General features: G+C 35.9%; 1 protein-coding gene and 1 long non-coding RNA gene across 3 annotated transcripts in view; both read right to left on the minus strand.

The window, feature by feature from the left end:
• LOC140135844 (uncharacterized) overlaps nucleotides 1-11,903 on the minus strand; it is a 216,649-nt gene extending 204,746 nt beyond the window's left edge. Inside the window, exon 1 of the long non-coding RNA XR_011856577.1 lies at nucleotides 11,696-11,903. This is a non-coding gene — a long non-coding RNA (uncharacterized lncRNA). The remainder of the gene's footprint in view (nucleotides 1-11,695) is intronic.
• LOC140135843 (cytosolic beta-glucosidase-like) lies at nucleotides 445-25,015 on the minus strand. Of its 2 annotated transcripts, none has more exons than XM_072157481.1 (3): nucleotides 24,902-25,015; nucleotides 3,299-4,652; nucleotides 445-1,823 (listed from the first exon to the last, which is right to left on the minus strand). In XM_072157481.1, the coding sequence occupies exons 2-3, from the start codon at nucleotides 4,635-4,637 to the stop codon at nucleotides 1,600-1,602; spliced, it is 1,563 nt and encodes a 520-aa protein (XP_072013582.1). In that variant the 5' UTR covers nucleotides 4,638-4,652; nucleotides 24,902-25,015; the 3' UTR covers nucleotides 445-1,599. The 2 variants fall into 2 exon arrangements, with proteins under 2 accessions (XP_072013582.1, XP_072013584.1); XM_072157483.1 differs by lacking the exon at nucleotides 24,902-25,015 and adding an exon at nucleotides 11,176-11,240.
• Between the last annotated feature and the right edge of the window lie 1,040 nt (nucleotides 25,016-26,055).

Raw genomic sequence — 26,055 nt, forward strand, 5'->3', positions numbered from 1 at the left:
GACAATATTTTACACTATTCAAACATTTCATAATATTACATGTTCATTATGTGATCAAATATTTAAGAATAATAAAATAATCATTGAAAATCATAACTTACTAAATAGTACAAAGCCGACTTTGCCTTGGATCATGAGTGCCGGTAACCGATGCAGGATGATTCCCTTCTCTTATAGATAAGACCTGCACCCAGGGGAGGGGGTACTCAAGTTTGGTATACATGTAGTTATAGGTGTGCTGCATGAATTTGAAAGTGGACCCATCCATATACCAATTTTCCAAGAAATTTAATGCAAGTTGCTAAACTTTTCCCAAAAGTTTTGGCAAATTTTGACTAGATTTCGGCAAAATTGGGAGACAAAAAAATTCAGAAAAAAATTGGGGCGAATTTTTAAAAAAATGACCCATCTATATTCCAAATTGGCTTAGAAAAAGAGGGTAATTGATAGTAGCCCCCCCCAATCCGGTCCCTTCAACTTGAGATGCATTTCACATACATTTCCAAAACCAATCATAATTCAGATGTGATTGGGCCTTATTATGAGCTTAGGAGTTACAGTGCATCATAAATGTGACCATCCACCACAAAGTGGTAGTAAAGTCGGCTCTATATCATTTTCTGTTTATTGCAGATTTTGAAAGAATGTTCTTTCAGCTTTACCAATGACACCTCAACCAGCTTCATCGGATATCTAGAAGTGAAGTTATGGTTCATCAAAGGTCAAATTTCTAATATATTTTACACAGACCAGTTTATGGTGGACGGGCACAAATGTTAGTTAAATGCACCCTACTAAGTTCCAGTGAAATATTAATTCTCTTTCACAAAGATTCAGAAAATGTCAGAAGTGCTTAGGTCAGGGGGTGGCAACCTTTTCAACTGAACGGGTCAACATACAGAAGAAAACATCTGTCTGTAATAGAACACACACACAAATGATTTTACACAACTGTAACATTGATTTGAGGAAAGTTTTTTCAAGAAATTTTGTCCAAGTAGGTCAAAAGAATTTTTTTCTAAATTATCTCATAGGCAGCACAAAACCAACACCAGCTTCATCTGGTTGCCCATAGGGTACCCAACTCCTTGCCTAAGCCTATACAAGTCTTATTACATCAGCCTTATAAACTACCGTATTTCGTCAAATAGTCGCCCTCAAATAAATGCCCCCACCACTTTTTTCAACCAAGATGTTTGAAAAATGCCGATATTTCCATGCTATCTTATGTTGATAGCATGGCGAAAATCTGGATTGGAAACCTGGAAGTGAACCAGAAGTCAGTGTTTCTAGTTCATAGTTCGTCATTTTAGCGTGAGTTTTAAGTTTACCTAATGATTTTAACAGGAATTTTGGTTCTAAAATTGACCTTTAATAAACGACCCCCGGCGTTTATTTGACGAAATACAGTATTTTGCATTGGACTTAATGTACTAGCCCTCATCTCCCATAAATATTACAGCAATATACGATGGGGTAGTGTCATTTCAGTTAACATGATTTAGATCATAATGTCATTTATTTGACAACAATTGAGTTGCTTTTAAATTAAAATATTGAATACAAATACATCTAACAAAAAAACAATGAATACAAACATTATAGCTCAGTGTGGTCGGTCCCTGCCTGAACTGGGAATCCATTGTTTTTGATAATCTTTGCATATACATTAGCTGATTCCCTGGGTGTTCTTGGTCGTTCTGGATCTTCAAAGTCAACGTGATAGAGGCCGAATCGTTCACTGTAACCAGAACGCCATTCAAAGTTATCCATGAGTGACCATGCGAAGTAACCTTTCAAGTTGACGCTATCAATGAGGTAAGCTGTGTGTGGTAAAAAGAAATGGAAGAAAATCAAATGTTATAGTCACATTAAAAATCTTAAATGTATGAAAATTGTCCCCAAGTGTTCAAAGGACCTTGTATTACGAGGGTCAGTCAGTATGTTTTAAGAGTTGACTTGTGACGTCATATGTGGATTGTTTTCATGGTATTTCTCAATGATTACATAAACACTGACTGCCCCTCGTATTTTAGCTTTTAAAAGGGCATTTTGTGATCCACAGCCTCATCCCCACTTTTCTCAAAAAATGTTGAGATTTTTATACCACTGGAAACCTCTGACTACATTGCTTCATTATGTTTATGTACAAAAAATTTCTTGCAGATTAATTCGTTTAGCAAAAATATCGCCAAATTTGAATTACATTCAGGTGCACCAGAACATAATAAAAAATTCAACACAGTGGTCTATGGAGCATTGTAATATACATATCATTCATAACTCACAAACATAAAATCAGAATCAACTGAAATTTTGGAGCTCTTTCCATGGATATCTATTGAAAATTGTCATAAAAAGATGATGCTAGGATCACAAAATAATGGGTAAAAATGATTCCAAAGTTATGTCAGTATGTGAAACAGAAAAATGCTGTAAACATAGAAAAAAGTGCATCACATAGTGGTGTTTCATATGATACAACTTTAAATTATTCAGCTTTGGGACTTGGTGTAATTGAAGAGAATAATATTTAAACCTATAATACCAAAAATTGCAAAAATCATGATGACGATATTTATTTTCTTATTGTTTTCTTTATGACTAGTCATATTTGTCTGTGGAAGATTAGATTTTCAAATGTAATTGGTCAGGGTTAATCATTTTGAAACCCATACTCCCCCTGTGTTATGGTTTTACCTATATCTTCCCAATGGAGTGAGTATTCAAATGGAAGTTACCCATTGTCTATTCTATTCATAACTTATACTTACTATGTGGAAGTAACTACTTTAGCTAAATCTTCCACAGGAGTAGTGTGGATTTTAAATGGAATTTTTTGTATCTGAACTGACACTTTTAAAATCTTTACTGCATCAATATTAATAAAATTTCTCAACTTAGGGAACAAGCCAAAAGTTTGATGATGTTCTGTAGATGAAATTTCTTTTTCATTACGGGCGAGGGGGTCAGAAAGTCTTGAATATGTTTGTAAAAACATTAAAATGTCGGTCAAAGTTAATCTTTTGAGGTTGAAATTTGCAATACTTTACAGGGAAGAGGGAAGGGTAAGCCTCCTAACGAAGGCACTTTTGTTTATAGATCATCAAACTTTTGGTTGTCCCCTTGCAAATTTGCAATGGGTTATTTCTGTTAATATCATCTATCCCTATCTATGTCCTTAATCTCCCACACAAGGGGTGTAGATTTCAAATGGAATGAAATTCACACTCCCTATGTAGAAGATTAAGGTCATGTCTTCCATAGGGGGTGTATGGATTTCACCCAATGTACCCACCTTTAAGAGCTTCATTGATGTAGGCTTTATAATAATTAATCCTCGCAGTATCTTTGGTATTCAAGGGTCCTTCGCCTTCTGAGAAGCCATTTTCTGTGATATAAATAGGAACATCTCCATACGTCTGCTTGATATGATTAAGTAGCTTCCTTAATCCCCACGGAACCGGATATAGCCATGGAGACCCAGCAGGCTCTGGCCATGACTCCTTATCTTGCGACATTTCCCCATTGAATTCCATGAAGAAACTTGCAAAATGTTCACTCACTGTTGGTTTGTGAGCAACTAAGTTTGTAGTGTAGTGATTCAAACCAAAGAAATCAAAAGTGCCCTCTATCATGCGCTTGTCGTCCTCAGTGAACTCTGGTAGACGTGATGTGCTAAGCTGTTGAATGCGGCTATTGTTAGCGATCATATCTTTCATGATAGCAGGATAATCGCCATCACCGAATATGGGATTAGCAAACCAGCCTAGTTCAACGTAGCTTGCTTTTTCGGCCACTGCGCGGTCAAATTCCGAGTCGGGATTCTTGGGCTCGAACCAGTTACCATGCAACACGATAGATATTTTACCACCCTGGCTTTTACGGTATTTCTGATCGTACAGGTGCCACGCCTTTGCGTGAGCTTTGATGACGGTATGCCCCACGCGATATGCTCCGTATCCGTTATGCGGCAACCCAGGGGCATCGGTGCCGAGTTCATACCCAAACAATGAGAATATTGTAGGCTCGTTAAATGTTATCCATAGTTTCACTTGCTCACCAAACGCTTGGAAACAAAGATCGGCATAAGCAGCGAAATAGTTTGCCATCATTTCGTTCTCCCAACCTCCCATGTCCTGTAATACTTGTGGCAAATCCCAATGATACAATGTCACCATAGGTTCAATGTTAGCCTTATGCAATGCATCCAACAACTTCTTATAATATTCGATCCCTTCCCTGTTAACTTCATTCGCAAAACCTTTCGGTAGAATACGGGGCCATGACAGAGAAAAACGATAATGTGACACGCCTAATTTTTTCATCATCGCGATGTCCTCTTCGTATTTATTATAGCTATCACAAGCAACATCAGCATTCTGTTTTTTGTGTGACCTTCCATTGTGAGTGAATGTATCCCAGATGCTTGGTCCTTTGCCATCCGCATCCCAAGCGCCCTCTATTTGATATGAAGCAGTGGCGACGCCCCAGGCAAAATCCTTCGGAAATGTACCATAGACGAATGTATCTCGTTTGGGGTTGGTGAACTCTTTGTAGATAAAGTCACTGTCTTTAGCCTCTGATATGATAAGGAGGTGAAATGCAACTATGGCCAGAAGATGAAGGACAGCCATCTTGAAAAATCTTGTCTGCAGAAATTAAAGAAAAATATTCAAATCAGTGATTAAATCAAAGTTGCTTTAGGTATAATACAGTGACTGAATAAATATCACACTTTTTCTTCAAATTAAAAACAGTCACAATAATTATTCCAAAAGAAACTACAACATTTTCATATTTGATTCAAAATTCAGCACGTCTGCATGATTACTTCGTTTGGGCAGCTAAATCTAAAGCCACACAGTAAACCACAGACGATGCGTCATGTTAAACGGTGATAAACAATAGCGAAACATGATTGAATCTCTTTCTACAATGAAAACAAACTAAAGATTGTCAAATTCACATGGTTATTATAATATGAGGAATGTTAGTTAGTCATTGCCACTCAACCTTACAAGAAGATTGGTGATTTCTCTGATGATATCAGAAATAAAACTACAATGTTTAGCCGATATCTCCAAAATACGGACTTCAACATGTAAGCGTGAATACACACATAGGTTCCAGGCATGATGAATTAAACGCATTACACGTATGCACGCTACGTTGGTGTATACGCTACTGTAAAAGTGTTGATTAATCACAGATTTACAATGGTTGCCTCCTGTACAAAGGTATAGGAAGAGTTGTTGAATATAAATTCAACTTCACAAATCACTTCTGTCAGTGTCACATAAAGTGGACCATAATGACTCTGATAAAAAGTGCCAGACCTGTTGTCTCACCAGAGAAGATGAGCAGAAGTCTTCCTATCTGATGATAAAAAAAACTAGCTCTAGGTATGATTACGAAAATGTTTTAAATAACTATTATCTACACAAATTTTATAACAATGTTTTATATAAAATGCTAATATAAAACGTTTTCTGTTATGATGTGAAGGGTTAATATAAAAACAGGGAATATCTGTTCTAACTGACCAGCAGGGAACCAAAGGATGGATCCAAAAGGAATGGATAAGATAAGATAGGGAAAATATGACACAACATCCAATGGGGCAAACACAGAAACGTATAAACCTATAAAGTTCAAAACTCTTTTAACTTTGTTTATACGTTTTGTGTTATTCCCCCATTGGAAATCGATGTTGTGTCATATTTTTCCTGTTTTTAATTGTGAAGGGTTACTCATTCTTTCATTTCTCTTGATAATTTTTCATTTGCTCGCCCTATTCCTTTGAAAGGAATTTTTATTTATAATACGAATAACAGACTTCTTGGTCAAAATCATTCATTACAAACGCCTACAGTCCGGGGGCTTATGACAGCGTTCAAGCTTTGACTTACGTTTGGCGGACAAACCGTGAAAAAAGTATTTAGGGGTACAAACAGTCAAAATTCTTAATTACTTAAATGTTATTAGGGGTAAAATGTGACATATTTTCAGATTTTGGCACTTAAAACCCTTATTTTTCACTGATTTTGAGAAAAATTCATTTTTGGTCCAATTTTGGCGAAAATGGCCGTTTTGGGGTGACAAAATTTTGACTTGCTAATTTCTTGTGTGTGTATGAACATGAAAACTATCAAATAGTGCCTAATTTTCTATGCTAATTGTGTAACAAGGGTAAAACTGTGATATTAAAAGCATTGAATGGGATCAATATATTTCTTTATATTCGAAGAAGGGGTAGAAACTCAAAGGTTCGGGTGACAAAAAAAAAAAAAAAAAGTATAATATTTGCCTCATTTTCGATTTGAAAATGCCATATCTCCACAATGGTATGAGCTATAGGGATGTTTTAAGTGTCATTTTGCTCAGTATATCAATAGCTAAATAGTGATATAACAAATAAGTAAGCTAGATTTACAGAAAAGAAAATAACTTGCAATATGCTACCCCCCCCTAAGAATTTGAGGCGTAAAAAAAGTAATGGATTTTGCTAAAAAAATAAGTCCTTCAAAACTGGGAGGTGTAAGGCTAAACAAAGAACATGTTGCTCTAACCAATACCTTTCTCTAGAGCAACATGTTTTTGTTTAGCCCTAAGTATCTCCATTTTGAAGGACTTATTTTTTTAACAAAAATATTTGCTCAAATTTGACGATTTTGGGCAGAAATATGCCTGTACAGTGCTATGGGGAAAATGTTCAAGTTGATAATTATGCATTTTTTATGTCAGATTCAGTTTCTACACAAAATTTCACCCTAGAAAAAGTTCCTTTAAGTAGGATATCTTTCACTCTAAGTTTCCTCCATTCTGTCTGCCAAACGTAAGTCAAAGCTTGAACGCTGTCTTATAGCCTGAGATAAGCATGGCTAGATACCCGTTAGACATAGCCTACATGAAATCACAGCAGCAGTTAACCCACGTCATACTCATAGCTTACCTGGGACTAAAAGAGTGAGATAACCATCATGTGGATTTGGAATCATAACAAAATTTGCACAATGCCCGAATCATTGAGTAATCAATCTAACTTGATAAGATAATTAATCTCACCTCATACCGATTTACAATGTGAATCAAAGATTGAGTGGAAATGAGTCCAATGTACATAATGAAGAAACACACATGCTGAATACAACAATTGATTGAAGCCATGTTCTAACACAAATATATACTAAAGACCCCATATTAAAAGGTATAGACAAGAATCATTTAAAAAGCACCATGATCTACTGCAACAAAAGTTGATTCATGGCTTGTTACTAATGGAAAACCACATGTGTTTGAGTGCAGTTTAAACTCCTCACCAAGTGAACATTTACTGTAATGTATATCATTCTTGATCATTCAGCCATGCAAATCCCCTTGGTGCAGAGTTCAGCACAGTGAGTTGTAAGATGGCCAGTTCCATTCCTTGTCCCAATACGCCTTGCAGTTAACATAGGCATAGCATAGCCTATGCCTATAGCATTAGGCATAGCATAGGCCTACTTTGTGACTTTTGGAAATGGCAGTTTTTGTCTTCAATTTGGGTTCATTCAGCCATGAAGTCATGGACATCTTTCATTTTCAGTTCACAAAACACTTAGTAAACAATCATATAATTATTTCTAAGTAAGTTTTATTGGTACAAAGTTTTACTTTACGATGTTATGACGAAAATTTTCAGAGGGGGACTTATTTCTTTTGATATGTTTAAATATAGGAGTAGCACGTGCAGCCCGGCGAGTCAAAATCAATAAATGTATTGTGCATGTATGAGAGGCCCATTTTTTGTCGGATTTCTGTCTATGTAGAACACACAGTTATCAACAATTGAGAACTATTAATACACATTTTTTAAGCAAATAAAATTTCAAAATATGATACGTTTTCTGCCTTTGCTTGTCACATGGTAGGCCTATGTTGAAGTTGCGATTATATGTTTGAATAAGTTTCAAGATAGATACCAACAAGACAGGTAGCCGAGTGGTCTAAGGCGGTAGGCTCATACAGTATCCATGATCGCGGCGTGAGTTATAGCCCTACCTCTGCCGAACTTAATTTTCCTCTTTTTAAATTTCATATTAGGGAAATGTGGCTGGGAAAATTTATGTATGGCAAAAGGAGGAGTGTAAAGGGTCTATGATTTGGGCCATGTGGATACATCCCGGTGAGGTACTCAGTACAAATGACCATACGGGGACGTGCCGCAAACATGGGTAGCATTTTTAGCCGTCTGGTATATCAATGACCCCTTTTTCAAAGCCTATTTTGGTATATATGAATGGGTCCTTTTTTCAAATTTCTCTCAACAGCCATTTTTTCCTTAAAATCTATCAAAAATTTTCAACATTTTCCCAAAATTGTGGGAAAATTTGTAAAAACTAAGACAATTTTGGTTAAATTCGGCCGAAAATTTTGACTTTTGGTATATCAATGGGTCCAAATTTCTTGAAAAATTGGTATATTTATGGGTCCACTTCGACAATCTCAGCGGCAGGTCCCTACCAAAACCAAACTTGAGTACCCCCCCCCCCCGATACATACCCATGTTCAGAGGATTATATGAAAGATTCTTTGATTATGCTACCATGTACCCGTGTTTATACAGTTACGAGAGGTCAGCTTAATGTGTAATTATAGTTACCAATGTGTTATCTAACACAAGCAGTGTTGGTTTTATCTGATTATTTGATTTACTATTTGATAGTTTGCAACTTAGATGAATATTGCCACATTAAATAAATACCACTCACAACCTAAAGATACAACACATACATTAGATATTATGTTAGATATTATGCACAAATCAATTGTAGTCCCGGCCCCCAGGGCCTGGCAATAGCGGGTCCGAGCCGGGACTTGGCGGGATGTAACAACTCAATGTGTCTTCAAGCAGTGCGGGACGAGTGGGGAGTGTACAGGGATGTAATGCCTCTCAAACAGGCAGGATCTACCCCGGAGTGTACCCGGGCGTAATAGAAGAGTACTCACAACTGTGCGGGTCGCATGCAGGGGAAACACTCGGGGACTTGAACATGGTGCCCGGGCTTGGGGGCAGGGACTTGGCCGGGGATGTACCCCGGGATGTACACAGAAATAGTGCCCCACTCTGCGGGGACTAAGCTGGGACTGTAACATGTTTGTAACAGTTTCCAAAATTACATCCCCGGGTAGGTCCCCGCTATCCCCGGCCCCTGGGGGGCCGGGACTACAATTGATTTGTGCATTATGATACTTGTATCGATGGTAATCTTGGTAAAATATCATGTTCTCTCTTATATGAAATAGGCAAGACTAAGTTCATCATGGATTGATATAGAATAGCAAACCAGCAAGAGAACTTTGTATGCTACATACAAAAAGTACATGTTAAGGGGGCACTACACCCCTGATCAATTTTGTGCCTATTTTTTGCATTTTTCTCAAAAATTATAGCACATTGGTGACAAGTAAGATATGTATATTACAAGGGCAAGGACTACAACTATTGTACTGGAAATTCAGCAACTCAAAGCAAGTAGTTATTGATTTATTGATCAAATACTGGTTTTCCCTCATTTTTACTGTAACTCCACAACTGTTGTCTGTGCTGAAATAAAATTTCCAGTGCAGTAGTTGTAGTCCTTGCCCTATATTATACATATCTTACTTGTCCCCAATACACTATAATTTTTGAGAAAAATGCAAAAATAGGTACAAAAATTGGGCAGGGGTGTAGTACCCCCTTAAACAAAATCTCTCTTATTATTATTATTAAAAGCAATATCTCAAAGATGATGCACTAAACCTAAATTGCCAATAAAGCAGTGAATAAGAGAATTTTGTTCTGCATATTTTGATACCTCATTCAGCACGGTGCAACTTTATTTTCCCAATTTATACCAATTCAGATACAAAAGAGCTTTTCAAAAGTGACAAAAGTTTACATAGATTTTTCTCTCAAAACACAAAGTATGAGCACATTGAGAGAGAAATTTTCACACCACATCTCCAAATACACATGCACACACTATTATACACAAAACTCAAGACCGTGCAGGGTGCCCCCGGCACAAAGGTACACTTTTTATTCAATAAATAAGTCCAAAAATGGGAGAAAAATGGTGAAACATTCAAAAGGGGGTAATTTTTAGGGAGATTTAGGTCCACTTTTTACAAAAAATCTGCGCAAGCATACTTTCATTTTAAAAAATGTGCAAAACTATATTAAAATGTATCGCATTATTTTAGATTCTAAATTACTTGTAAATCTTGGGGCAAACTCTTTGATCAAAGAAAAGCAGTAACCTTTTTTTCACCAATCACAAATGATTTGTCAATCCTATGAACAGCACTACACACAATACATAAACAATAAAATAATGACCTTTCCAAAGAACAAGGTATAAGTGATGAAAATCAGTTTTGGTTCACAATGAATTCCTTTCAATTGGTAAATGCCTATGCAGCCAGTTACAAACAGAGTCACAGAAAAATTTGTTAGTGCATTTATGATAAAATATACTAATATATGAAGTGAAATGTGCCATGTGTCAACAAAATTCAAATTTACTCAACAGCATCATTCATAAATTTGCATTTAATTGAATCAACTTCTGCATTTTGACAAAATTCTATTGAAATTGGACACTGATGATAAATGATAATTTCCTTAATTACTAAACCAATCAAAATAAGACAAACTAATTACTCAAAATCAATAATTTTGACACAAGTCATTTCCCTTATTTTTAAAATCAGTTCACAATAAGTTTCAAATGCAATTATATATTCAAATGATCAAAAAATCTAAACTAAAAGAATCAGAACTCAAATCTTTCCTACAGATTCCAGTGCTGCAAATTCGGTGAGAATGAGAATGTATCAACAATTCTTCCTAAATTCAAACCTATTCCATACTCTTGATTCTCGCAATCTATGTTTATTAATTTTGATTCATGCAAAGTTTGATGAAATTACAACTTGATTCTCTTAATCTTTGTAGTCTCTTTGTAAAATAAACTAACAAAATATATAAACTAACAAAATTGAGAGTCCATAGCAGTTATTTTACCTGGGGTCGCCAATAATCATAGTTACAACTTTTTATAATAAAAATCATGACAAAACAGTATTTCAAAAGTAGAACACATTTCACCCAATGTAAACAACATTCAAAGTGAACATTTCACGTACCTGTTGGTTCTGTTTTCAAACTGCTACCAATCTTGAGAACAAATTTGTCTCAGCTACCAATGCAAAACCAATAATGTAAAATGTATGCTACCAATGCATACAACTGCAGACAAAATAACACGAGCTAAAAGTTGCTCTGTCATTCAGTACATGCAGTACAACAATCAGGATAACAATCACTGCAGTATTGCCAGAACCCACCATAACAGCCCAATTGGGCTAATATCTCAAAGGCTTGCCATGCCTCAGAAGTGAGAAGAAAATGCATGTGATACTCTAGCCTTGTTCAAGGCCTTCTAAGATTTCCCCCCATCCCTCATGATCAGCACTTGAATCATATCTATACATGTATACATGTAGCGCGGAACTATTTTCGGGCTCACCAAGTCAGTGAGGGCCACAGATTATGGCTACTAATGACCGTGCGTACGTTGAAAAATCGAGCTCGGACTGAGTTTACGAACCGCCAAAACGAACCGCCTACGGGCTCGCAAGCTCAACCTGAGTTTGATCGTTTAACCAGAGAAGATGTAATAAAGAGGAGGTTGATCAAGCTATCCTCAAACAAAATATGTGTGAGACCGTTACACTCAAAGTAAATGATGAATCACCCTATTTAGCTGCTTAACAATAGAATACCACAATAGGGTTTGAACCCAGGATGGGTGTGATACACAAGTTGCAGCTAACTGCTTTTAGGGATAGGTCAGTGTGTGCATGTCATCATGCTATACACAACATGCATGCAGACCCTGTCATCTAGTCAGATTTCAGATAAAATATGACTGAAGTTCTATGGCAAATTATAATTTTTTGCTACTTGTTGCCACTTTCAGACTCTATTATTTAAGATAAAGAATGTTATCAATTATCAGAATATCTTTATTAGGTTGGCAGGAAATGACAGGAAAATATATAAAATAATAAAATAGAAATGATCAATAATCATCACCTCTCTAAAAAATCCTAAAAATTTCTTCTTTAGAAATTTATATATTTACAAAAAATGGTGGATTTGGGGGGAAATTTTACAGCACTCGATTTCTTTCTTGTATTACCCACATGTGGTATCCCATCCAAGCAGCAGGTCCTTAACACACACGTTTCATACTTTTTAACAAATTCTTTATAGAAACATGGGAAATATTTTCAATTCTGAAGTGAAAATTGGTCAACCATGGGCGGTCACACACATAACATCATCATAGGATATTTCAAGTGGATGTCTAACTACTTGAGAATAAAGGACTATGAATAGATGCGACAGGATTACCTACGGGATTATCTCAAGGATATAATTCCGTTGACCCTCCTCTTTATTACATCTTCTCTGGTTTAACTTACGCATGATTATAAGCAGCTCTCATATCATGGACTTGGCGAGCCCAAAAGTAGTGATAGGATTCAAGTGCTGGTCATGAGGGATGAAACTTAGAGGGCCTTGAACAAGGCTAGTGATACTCTCATGGTGCTACTACTAGTACTAGTATGTTAAAAACTTTAGTTACTTTTGCAAGTGAAAAGGAATGGAGGCTTTGAAAATTTTAATGTTAATTTCTCAGCATAAGTGAACACACATTAAACACACAAGTTTGGTTTGTGTATGTAGGTGGAGCACACTTCTAGGGAAAAGTAATAAAAACATTAGGACCCATAAATACAAAGCCAACTATTCCATTAAATTAAGACAGTTAAAAACAAATTGTTTTTAATTTTTTTTTTTCAAAATTTTATTCATGAGGCAAATTTGGGTTACTTGTCAAAATAATTTTGGAAAAATAAAAATAAACTTCCACATCCATACCAAAATTGCCTCAAAAGAAGTGTTAATTGCCAATTCAACAACTCTTCCTATACCTTTGTACAGGAGCCAACCGTTGTTAATCCATGATGAATCCACACTTTTACTGAAGCGTATATGTGAACGCGAAGCGAGACTACGCGTTACGCTAGAGCGCCAAAATTCGTCATGCCTAGAACATGTGTGCGTATTCAAGCTTTACAAGTTGAATTCAATATTGTTCAGGCAGCGGCTAAACATGCAGTTTTATTCTGTAGTTTTATTGCCGATATCAACAGAGAAATCATCGAAGTTTTTGTAAGGCTGAGGGGCAATGATTAACTAACAGGCATGAAATAATCATGTGAATTATACGATCTTTAGCTTCTTTTCGTTGTTGAAAGGGATTCAATCATGTTTCACCATTGTTCATCACCGTTTAACAACTCGCGTCCGGCGTGTCTGCGCAGTTTACTTGGCCGGGCAGCTAAAGCTGCCCTCGCTAAGTAAACCACGCAGACGACGCTGCCGCATCGTTGTTAAACGGTGATGAACAACGGTGAAACATGATTGAATCCCTAAATGAACAGAAATATGACCAATGTTTGCAGCACCATCGACCCTTTGTTTTATGGCCACTTTATTCATAATTAAAATCTGTACAGAAGTGTCAGTAATTATTCTAATTTAGCATTGGTTAACAGCTCAAAATTAAAGAATTTGGGTGTCTTGTTCTTTTAGGCTGATAATTGGGCTACTTGTTGCCTACCTGCCTGCTCACTGCCCATTTGGGCTGACATTGTGGCAACCCTTTTACCCTGGGTAGATAACTATCTATGTAACTGACACGTGCAGCCTGCAAATTGATATTTATGCAAATATGAACTTGCTGTGATAATACTTGAGATATATTAGGCATTTTACATTAAATGCTTTTAATAATTCTAGCTGGTAGGGATAAAAGGTTTAGCTTACAAATGTGATTATAAATAGTGCACTAATTGATTTCATTCAGTGAAGCAGGATGATTGAATCTACCTTAACCACCTGACTAAATATCACTGTACAGAAAATTTATAATATATACCTAACCCTGGTCCTGGTAAATCAAACTATTTGATTTCACTACAAAGTATTTCTATGACAAGGTCCCCAGGATGCCAAGTACTGAGAGTCCTGAAAAATTACCATTATAGGGGAAAAGGGCCTAATTTGCATAAAACCAAAATGGCCAATTGTGCTGGAATCCAATTTTAAAGTTGGTCAAATCTGGTTACAAACCATACCAATGTATGTACCTCTCATCATAAGGATTCAGAAAAGAGAATAGTTTGATCTATCTGTAATATACACATACCGGTCACCATACGGTATGGTCAAAATGATTATTCAAAGGGGTATTTTGTGATCCACAGCCTCATCCCCCTCCTTTTCTCAAAAAAGTTGGAAATTTTTATACCACTGGAAACCTCTGGCTACATAAATAATGTTTAGCACAAAAAATTCTTGCAGATTAAAATTTGTTTAGCAAAAATATGGTCAAATTTGAATAATGGTACACCGAAACAAAATTACAATGATACAGTGGCCTATGGAGCAATGTAATACACATAATCATGCATAACTCGCAAAACAAAGTTTATTTCCGCAAAATCGGAATCAATTGAATCAACCGAGTAAGCTTTTTTCGTCGATATCTACTGAAAATTTCATAAAAAGAGAATGCTAGAATCACATACTCATATAAATTGAAGAAAGGGTGCAACTTGGGCATAGAAGGAGCAGTGGCGGTGCCAGGAATTTGTGGGGGGCATTGGGGGAGGGCAAAGTGAATTTCAGGGGATGTCCAGACCACCAAATTTTGCGCAAAATTGCTGTAAAAAGTGAAAATGTTCGTAATTTAGAGTTTCTGCTGGGGGTGCAAGGGTTATGAAGTTTGTTGTTGCTTACTTACTTGCTTAAGATGAGTGGTGTCCTCAAACTACAACAGCACGCCAAACCCTTCTGTCCAATGGCTATTAAAATGATGTAACTTTTATTACATAATTACAAGTTCAAGTTTATCTTTCTATCAGATTCATAATCAGTTAAATATCAAGTCAGCATTATATTATCATCTTGACATTTTTCCTATCAATGATTACATAATTCCTAATTCCATATTCCAAATTATTTCATAGCTAGATTTATTGTTTTAAACCAACAATAATAATTAGTCTTCTATATTCAAAATTCACTTTAAACAAAAAATAATGTGTAATTAGTATTATTGCACGTTGTTAGTCACAATACAGTACAACCACGTTCATAATATTTGTCAAACATTACTCCCCATTCCAGAAAAATACAGCACTAATTTTTTTGTATTAAAAAAATATTATCCTGTTTTGCCAAATGAAACATAGCTAAATCCTAATCCTTTAGTTAGTCCTAACTGGCAATAAAAGTCCAATTTTAATAATTTTGCAATTTGAGGGAAAATGGTCCAAAAACATTCAATTTTGCATGTTTTCTTACAATCGTAGGCAAAAAATTGTCCATACAATCATCACCCCCAATGTTGATGGCTCTATGTGGGTTTCTGACCAAAGTAACCTCATTTTAGGCCCAAAAGTGCACATTTTTGCATGCTCTGCATGAATTTATTCCACTTTTGCATCATATTTCTACAGTTTTAATACAAAATGTAGCTTAAAGATGGCAAAATATTTCGCGCGCATATGTAACATAAACTTATTCTGTCGCTAAAAGGTGCTGGATTCACTATACATGTACTTAAATAAAAAAAAAATTAACCCCTTCCCCCTAATGTCATAAAGAAATCTACGCAACTGGGGGCATTAGTCTAAAAGCTGCCGGACAATACAAATTTAATGCTTACATTGAATATGCGAAAATTATGAATATGCGAAAAATCGGAATCAATTGAATCAACTGAGTAAGCTTTTTTCATCGATATCTACTGAAAATGTCATAAAAAGAGAATGCTAGAATCACATACTCATATAAATTGAAGAAAGGGTGCAACTTGGGCATAGAAGGAGCAGCGGCGGTGCCAGGAATTTGTGGGGGGCATTGGGGGAGGGCAAAGTGAATTTCAGGGATGTCCAGACCACCAAATTTTGTGCAAAATTGCTGTAAAAAGCGAACATTTTCGTAATTTAGAGTTTCTGCTGGGGGTGCAAGGGTTATGAAGTTTGTTGTTGCTTACTTACTTGCTTAAGATGAGTGGTGTCCTCAAACTACAACAGCACGCCAAACCCTTCTGTCCAATGGCTATTAAAATGATGTAACTTTTATTACATAATTACAAGTTCAAGTTTATCTTTCTATCAGATTCATAATCAGTTAAATATCAAGTCAACATTATATTATCATCTTGACATTTTTCCTATCAATGATTACATAATTCCTAATTCCATATTCCAAATTATTTCATAGCTAGATTTATTGTTTTAAACCAACAATAATAATTAGTCTTCTATATTCAAAATTCACTTTAAACAAAAAATAATGTGTAATTAGTATTATTGCACGTTGTTAGTCACAATACAGTACAACCACGTTCATAATATTTGTCAAACATTACTCCCCATTCCAGAAAAATACAGCACTAATTTTTTTGTATTAAAAAAATATTATCCTGTTTTGCCAAACGAAACATAGCTAAATAACTGGCAATAAAAGTCCAATTTTAATAATTTTGCAATTTGAGGGAAAATGGTCCAAAAACATTCAATTTTGCATGTTTTCTTACAATCGTAGGCAAAAAATTGTCCATACAATCATCACCCCCAATGTTGATGGCTCTATGTGGGTTTCTGACCAAAGTAACCTCATTTTAGGCCCAAAAGTGCACATTTTTGCATGCTCCGCATGAATTTATTCCACTTTTGCATCATATTTCTACAGTTTTAATACAAAATGTAGCTTAAAGATGGCAAAATATTTCGCGCGCATATGTAACATAAACTTATTCTGTCGCTAAAAGGTGCTGGATTCACTATACATGTACTTAAATAAAAAAAAATTTAACCCCTTCCCCCCAATGTCATAAAGAAATCTACGCAACTGGGGGCATTAGTCTAAAAGCTGCCGGACAATACAAATTTAATGCTTACATTGAATATGCGAAAAATCGGAATCAATTGAATCAACTGAGTAAGCTTTTTTCATCGATATCTACTGAAAATGTCATAAAAGAGAATGCTAGAATCACATACTCATATAAATTGAAGAAAGGGTGCAACTTGGGCATAGAATGAGCAGCGGCGGTGCCAGGAATTTGTGGGGGGCATTGGGGGAGGGCAAAGTGAATTTCAGGGGATGTCCAGACCACCAAATTTTGCGCAAAATTGCTGTAAAAAGTGAACATTTTCGTAATTTAGAGTTTCTGCTGGGGGTGCAAGGGTTATGAAGTTTGTTGTTGCTTACTTACTTGCTTAAGATGAGTGGTGTCCTCAAACTACAACAGCACGCCAAACCCTTCTGTCCAATGGCTATTAAAATGATGTAACTTTTATTACATAATTACAAGTTCAAGTTTATCTTTCTATCAGATTCATAATCAGTTAAATATCAAGTCAGCATTATATTATCATCTTGACATTTTTCCTATCAATGATTACATAATTCCTAATTCCATATTCCAAATTATTTCATAGCTAGATTTATTGTTTTAAACCAACAATAATAATTAGTCTTCTATATTCAAAATTCACTTTAAACAAAAAATAATGTGTAATTAGTATTATTGCACGTTGTTAGTCACAATACAGTACAACCACGTTCATAATATTTGTCAAACATTACTCCCCATTCCAGAAAAATACAGCACTAATTTTTTTTGTTTAAAATATTATCCTGTTTTGCCAAATGAAACATAGCTAAATCCTAATCCTTTAGTTAGTCCTAACTGGCAATAAAAGTCCAATTTTAATAATTTTGCAATTTGAGGGAAAATGGTCCAAAACATTCAATTTTGCATGTTTTCTTACAATCGTAGGCAAAAAATTGTCCATACAATCATCACCCCCAATGTTGATGGCTCTATGTGGGTTTCTGACCAAAGTAACCTCATTTTAGGCCCAAAAGTGCACATTTTTGCATGCTCTGCATGAATTTATTCCACTTTTGCATCATATTTCTACAGTTTTAATACAAAATGTAGCTTAAAGATGGCAAAATATTTCGCGCGCATATGTAACATAAACTTATTCTGTCGCTAAAAGGTGCTGGATTCACTATACATGTACTTAAATAAAAAAATTTTTAACCCCTTCCCCCCAATGTCATAAAGAAATCTACGCAACTGGGGGCATTAGTCTAAAAGCTGCCGGACAATACAAATTTAATGCTTACATTGAACATGCGAAAATTATGAATTACATGTAGCGTTTATAGTACTTTCCAGCATCGGACTCTACCCGACTGCTACCTAAAAAAATCTCAAAACCTGCTCCCTTTGAATCGCCAGTGGCGGCGCCAAGAGGGGACATAGGGAAAATTCCCCCAGTCAAAACTCTTGCTTCCCCAGTTGCCGCCAATGAGAATCGCTCACCATACAATGTATACTATGCAAATCAGAAAACATTTATGTCAAGCTAGGTTTGCAAGTGTGGCATACTTGGCTAGCAGTTCCAATAATTGAAACTCCAGGCTCTGACCAGGAATTCAGAGAAGTGCTGTGCTGATGTGTCGCCATAGTTTAGGGTGCATTCACATTTGTACTTAGCTGTCAGAATGAAGAAATCTCTACAAATGATTGCAAATTACACATTTGTTATTAATTTTCACCACATTGTCAATATTAAAGCAATATTGATAACTATAAAAATAGATTAGTATTTCTTTTTTTCCATTTAATGTTAGCTTTTACTGTCAGATATGTCCCCTTATACATGTAATTTGGAGCCGAACAACTGAGGCTAAGCAACAAAAATTGGAATTTACTACCAGCGCCAATGAGTGTTACACCGGTGGTCATAATACGGCACTGGCACTATCCTCATTGGCGGTGCGGGGGGCAGGGGGAAATGCCCCAGTCAGAACTCTTGCCCTGTTGCCCCCCCAGAAAAAAAAATAAATTTGTTTCCCCCCCTGATATTCACTTTGCCCCCTAATGCCCCCTTGATGTGTCCCGCATGCTTTGTACATACTGTGTTCCCGGGACTGTGTTATATATAACAACAGCGCAATAGTCTGACGATCGCCGTGAGGTGTGAAACTACTAGTTACTAGATGCTGAATATTATTTAGCAAAAATTGTTTTATTAAATTAGCACTACCTTGCATGCTCAAAATTAGAAAAATAAACATGCTTTCACCAAAAAATGATAGTAATTCATCTCAGGTTTGTCATAAATTTGTCACAATTTGTTATATCATCATAAAGCTAAAAGTGCAAGGAAGACAATTGTGCATCTTTTAAGTTGATATACAGGTGCCACAGATATCATATATACAGGGTGTTCCTGAAAGAGCTGTATCGTTGGAAACTTAAAGCCATAATGTACGATCTTATAATATGAAATTGGTTAATTATTTTCAAACTTGATTTTTTTGCATATTTGTAATGTTTACACATGTCCCAACTTGCACTTAAATGGAATCGGCCAAATTTGTTGTCTTTGTAGGTCAACAGAGCAAAATTTGACATATTATCATAACTAGCGGGACACCCGCTAGGTGAGTAAATGGGAGCGTTCACTAAAACGGGAGGAATTACTGAACAGGTAGAATCATTGAAAAGGTAAATTTCATTTATCTGAGTCTGACCCTCGTTAAGCCTAAGTTTCCATTTTAGCTTCTTTTCTTTCTTTTTTTAGTTTCTTCTACATGGGCCAATTTTGTTCCATTTTTTAAAAACATTTTACTGCTAAGCTTGCAAATTTCCGTTACCATGTTTTTTATTTACTCAATCCCGTTCCCATTATTTTCTAAATCTGTCCTTTCTTACATTTCCTGTTGACTTCATTTTTATTTGCTGCTTAGCTTATGATTTCCCGTTTTCATGTCATTTATTTAGTTCTGTCCTCAGTTTAATAGCTTTTTTTATTTAAATCATCTAATTTTATTAGATTTTATTATTCTTTCCTTCTTTAGCCTATTTTATTCCCGTTTTCATTTTCTTACTGTGACTAACTATAGGCTAACCCACATACTCGTAGGCCTACCTGTTTGTCCTCATTTTGTTTTCTTTTTAAATTACAGTAGGCCTACCTCTTCATGTTGTTTGTACTTTTAAGCACACATCTTTTCCCCGTATTTATTATGCCTACGGTCGGTCGTTCACCCGTATTATCATTCATTGCGCGACTCTCATGCTGCTTACGCTGCGCTTGAGCATTAGATACGCCTCGCACGACGCCAAGCACGGGCTAGCTTGACAACTGACTCTCGTTTTTGTTTACCCAGCATAGCACCGTATCACATTTTCCCTGATTTTGCGGCCAATTCTTGACCGCTTTCAACCAAATAAAGTTTAAACACGTTCCCCGTATATTCATCGATCTCCGTATGAATTTGGCGACATTTGGATCGAAACTGACGGAGCCTTTCCATGATACATAGATACATAGATACATAGATACATAGATACATACAACATTCCCCTATTTATAGTAAGATTTAAAAATTATGATAATATGTCCTCCCATAGAACTGCATGTCAAATGACCAAACCAGTGGGGTTTCTTTCACTTTACCTTGTTATTTCAACTAAAATGGACATCAACCCATCCCGGCAGTTATTACTAATATTATTTCAACATTTTGAATGAAGAATAAAAAAAATAAGGCTTTAATTGTTTGGGAATTTAATGTCACAACAAAACAAACCTAAAAACTTGGTGTGGTTGAGAAATAAATCAACTATCATATACTTGAATTTTGACAATTGTTCATACCGTTCTTGATATAAAATTTTTACGAAATGCCCTCATTTTTCAAGCCTTTCCACAGATTCAAATATCAATTGATGATCTTTAGTATTCAGATTGCCAAGGCCATATTGAATTAATAATGCGTCTTAATTGGGTGGGAGGAGGCCAAAGTTATTGACCAGGAGGCTAACAAAATAACGGGTTCAAAGAGATCATCGGGATTAGAGGCAGAGGTAACACCACCATGAACAAGGACGAGGGGTGTATAGACTTGATTGAATCTACGATCAGATCATCAATCGTCAAGCAACCCATGTGACGTCATCAAGATCAGTCAAAGATCTTGCCGATAACAACTACTAGAAACGCCAACACTCACAAACCAGAGTGAACAAGATTCCTGATAGGAATCAAAATATTTCTAGTGAGTACCTAATTTTACTTACTTGGATCTGTCCTGAGAAGATTTGCTAACCACCGATAGATATTGACTCTGTGGAAAGGCTTGAAAATGAGAAGGTTTCGTAAAATTCTTTTATTTCATAAACGGAGCGGTCAAAAAGTATGTGATAGCTTATATGTTCCTCAACATCACTTATTTAGTGGCTGTGCAATAATTATGAGCCCTGGGGAGGGTAAAATTGGGGGGGGGGCAAGCCAGGGGGGCAAGAAATTTTTGGCAAGCCGAGAAGGGGGGCAAGCAATTTTTGGCGCACATTCTTGGGGTGCCTTTGAAATAAAACGCTCTAAAAAGGCTTAGGAAAACCGCAGGGAAACGCTATGCAAATTTTCCTGCTCGTTGCGCCATACATAATTTTTATGATTTTTATGACATTATCAATTGAAACTTTTTTCCTTCATGCCCTACACAAAAACCAGTGGCATATATATTGTATTCCACATCAAATTTCCATCCAAAAAATATCAACTTTTACAGCAGCAAGGTAACTCCCTCAAGAAATATGACCTTCAGAAAAATTTCGGAGCAGAAATGAAATGAATACTTAAAACACAGTAACATATTGGAAAAGGCTAAAAATGACATATAATTAAATTAATGTGAAAATCTTACTTTCCACAAATTAACTAGCTTGGCATAAAATTGATCACATTTGAAACTAATAACAAATACCAAAGCAATTGTACATAATCCACCTCAATACCTTCCTGGGTTATGAAGTTACAGTGAAAATATATTTGTGAGGCACTTTTAAAAAATCAACATTCCCTATCCTTTAACACATGCCTCAATTGTAGGATCCTCAACCGTAGGATCCTCCACCCCTGACTTCACATTGTTTGAATTGCAATATCTCAAGAAGTAAATAAAATGTGAAGATTTTACTTTCCACAATTTGAGCTAGATAAAAAAGCAACAAAATGAGACCAGAACTACCGGGTTCAAAAGAAATAACTCCCCCTAAAATTACAAAACATTTCTTTGCATAACTTGACATATGTTGTTGATTTGAAAAATTCAAAAAGCTGTGAATAGAGGAATCGTTTTTCAACCCTCCAAAAGTTGTTTCAATTGCAAAAACAATATTTTTGGTCAAAAATAATCACATTTTCCAAAAATAATGCTTTCAGAAAAAGTTGCACTTTACCACATTATGTACAAAACATTATCGATATTAATGTTATGGTTGATTTAATTCTTTTTTTTTCTTCAACTTTCTGTCTCCGATCCTTCAGGCACCCATGCAACCATCATTCAGTGCAAAACAAAGATTTGTTGAACTTAATTTCGGCGTAAAATGAGATTTTGAAGTTTTTAATCAGCAGTTGTTTCAAAATGATAAAATCACTAGGAAGGAGAAATGAGCTCTCCATGCATAAATTTGACCAAAAGGGTGAACATTTACCTGTATTGGGTCAGTTGAAGCATCTTGCATTTTGATTTAAAATGATGGCTTTCTTGGATAAAAGTGTAACACTCATGATGTGGCCACAAGAGATTGGCTGCATGCAGTTAATTGGCTGCATGCAGTTAATTGGCTGAATGCCGACTTCCAAACTCCAATCTTTGTTGGCCATTTCTTCTTTGTCATGTACGCCTTTATTCAAGAGAGCCGTTACTATAGATCTTTGCAACTGTTTCAGTCTACAATTTGCAAGTAAATTTTTCATCTCTTCTAGCCAGCGAAAGAAACAAGCATCACACTGCAAACCTTATTTCTACTCCTATAGTGATTTTACCATTTTTGAAACACCGACTGAAAACCCCATTCATGTCAAAATTCATGTCAAATGAATCATTGTTTTATACTGAAAGATGATTGCATGAGTGACTGAGTAATCGGACACATAAAATTTAAGACAAATTAACTAACAATTTACATTGATCACGTTGATATCGAGAACGTTTTTGTACATTACATGGATAGGATGTTGAAAAGTGCAACTTTTTCTGAAAGCATCATTTTTGGAAAATGTGATAATTTTTGACCAACAAAAAATGATTTTCAAAAAGAAAAAAATTGTGAGGGTAGCAAAAAGATTCCTCTATTCACAGGTTTTTAAATTGTTCAAATCATTCATAATGCTGTACATGTAGGCCCTTCTGGACACAACATTTGGGACATTCAGGCAAGCATACTTTTCCTCATAACATTGCCAATTATAGGCCTACATACATGATTGACCCCTCATTTTTTAAGTTAAAGGATTCTCTTTTTAATGAAAGCAATTTTAGATGAATTTATTAAATTTCAAAAGTTTATGAACTTGCCTATATAGTATAGAAAAATCATGTCAAAGCACATCAATGTGACAAATTACATTTGTCATTACAAAGCACATCAATGTGACAAATTAATGAATTAGGGGTTCATTCATAGGATTGAGGGCATGATCGCTGTTTATGCCCGAGGCGTGAGCCGAGGGCATAAATCAACGATCATGCCCGAAATCCTATGAATGAACCCCGTTCATACATACCCAACATTCTGAACATTGTTAGCAATCCAAAACAAATGAAAATAATAAGTTTAAATAACATTTTCATACTGTTTTCCTTCAAAAATTGGGAGAAAATGAGTAGGCCTACTTGCAGGAAGCAGCTCGTGAGGTCAACGGCCGGAGAGTCAACGCGTTCATCTCTTTGCGCCCGCTGTGATGGGCGCGGTGACATGCGCGTGTACGCAACACTAGCAAATCGTAAATCGCGTTAATTGGGTTCCAACGCTGCTTAACGCAGCTTGTTTATGCCCTGCGTACTGGTCATAAACAGTATTTATGACCAGCAAAAAAGGGCGCAAATCCAATCAGAAACGTCGTTATATCGTGAGTATGTATGAATCTTGAGTCACTTGCACTGTAGGTGTTGAAACTCCAAGGCAGAGCCCTGGAGTTTCAATTATTTTGGAACTGGACCTGACCATAGACAAGAATCTCCTGACCTGCCTAGCAGGCTCCGGGGCAGGCTATATACGATACTGAGTATCCAATGTATAGGTATGAAAAGTCAATTCAAATTTGCCATCAAACTGCATCATTTTATATCAAATTAAAGCCCTTGAGTAAAGAAAGCCAAAACTGAAAACCTTTTTGTCATAGCACTTTCCGTAGCAAAGTTCGATCTTGTCAAAGATTGACTTTCGTCAAAAAGATTCAGCTAACAAAACAGCATTTCGGCGGTGTTTCTAATCTTAGTCTCATGACGATAGCAGCTTTTCTATGTGGAACTGTTATCAAAATCCCTCTAAAATTCCATGTGCGATTATCTTATCACCAAAAAAAATATATATTTGGGTCAAGTGAACGTGAAGTATAGACAACATATTTATGTAGGTTTCCTTGACCTGGTTGTTCTTTTAAATTTCTATGTAATATGTATTGAGTTTGGGCCCCGGTCTAGGCGAATTTGGCTGACTAGCATATGTGTATAGTTCTAAGGTTTGCCTCTCATACCTACATGTACAGTGAACAGTGTATACATACATGTACTGAAACTAAAATTACTAGATTAGAGTCGATAAGCTTACAAGTATTTCACATGATTCCATCATTCATTAGCCCGTGACTATCGCATACATGTAAAGAAACAAAAAGGCTAACTTACAATCACCAGGTTATCAACACTTTGATGAGGAAATGCAGAATTTAGGGCAATTTAATTGCCTTTGTTTCACTCTGCAGGGTTTCCTATTGCAGCAGCTGACATACTGCTATACGCAGCTTGTGTGACAATTAGCAGTCGATATGATGAGGGCGCCATTGACAAAAACTTTCTGAAGTGGTCAAGAAAAAAGTTTTTAAAACTTTTAGTTCAGCGCTTCTAGTACGTGATGCATGATTTTGTAAGATATACCTATACCAAAGTAAACTATATCTTTAATTCCAAGAACGTAAAAATAACAGAAAAGCTTAATAGCCCAATCTAATATTCTAATAGATAATAATAATTTTGAAATATTATAATATTTTAAGTATTTTAAAGTCATAATGTACGATTTTTAAATAAGTTTCGTTAAATAATTTTTATCAAACCTGATTTTCGCACATTTGTATTTATAATATTTAGGCCTTCACATGTCCCAACTTACACCCAATTGGATTCATCCAAATTTGTATTGAGGAAAAACAGAACAATTTTGAAATGATGCCTGAATTAGGGATTCAATCATGTTTCACCGTTGTTCATCACCGTTTAACAACGATGCGGCCGCGTCGTCTGCGTGGTTTATTTCGCGAGGGCAGCTTTAGCTGCCCGAGCGAAGTAAACCACGCAGACGCGCCGGACGCGAGTTGTTAAACGGTGATGAACAACGGTGAAACATGATTGAATCCTTTCAACAACGAAAAGAAGCTAAAGATCGTATAATTCACGATTATTTCACGGGGAAATGTCAGTTAATCATTGTCACTGAGCCTTACAAAAACTTCGATGATTTCTCTGTGAATATCATCAATAAAACTACAGAATAAAACGGCAAAATTTAGCCGCTATCTGAAAATACTGAATTCAACCAGAGAAAATAAAGATAGAGAAGCGACACTCTCTGCAAACTGCCTATACCGTGCTATACCGCAGTTGAAGACATCTAATACAGTAGAGTGAGCAGATAGTACATGTAATGTGATTCTCTCATTTATAATTAGGATTACGTCATTGCCAGAGCTTTGTTTTGTGAGCGGTACAAAGCGTATAAGTCCGCCCACCGCTGTCAATCATTCTAATGAACGAATCAACAAGCTCTGGGCAATGACGTAATC

Source organism: Amphiura filiformis, chromosome 16 (assembly GCF_039555335.1).
Source record: "Amphiura filiformis chromosome 16, Afil_fr2py, whole genome shotgun sequence".
Taxonomy (NCBI): domain Eukaryota; kingdom Metazoa; phylum Echinodermata; class Ophiuroidea; order Amphilepidida; family Amphiuridae; genus Amphiura; species Amphiura filiformis.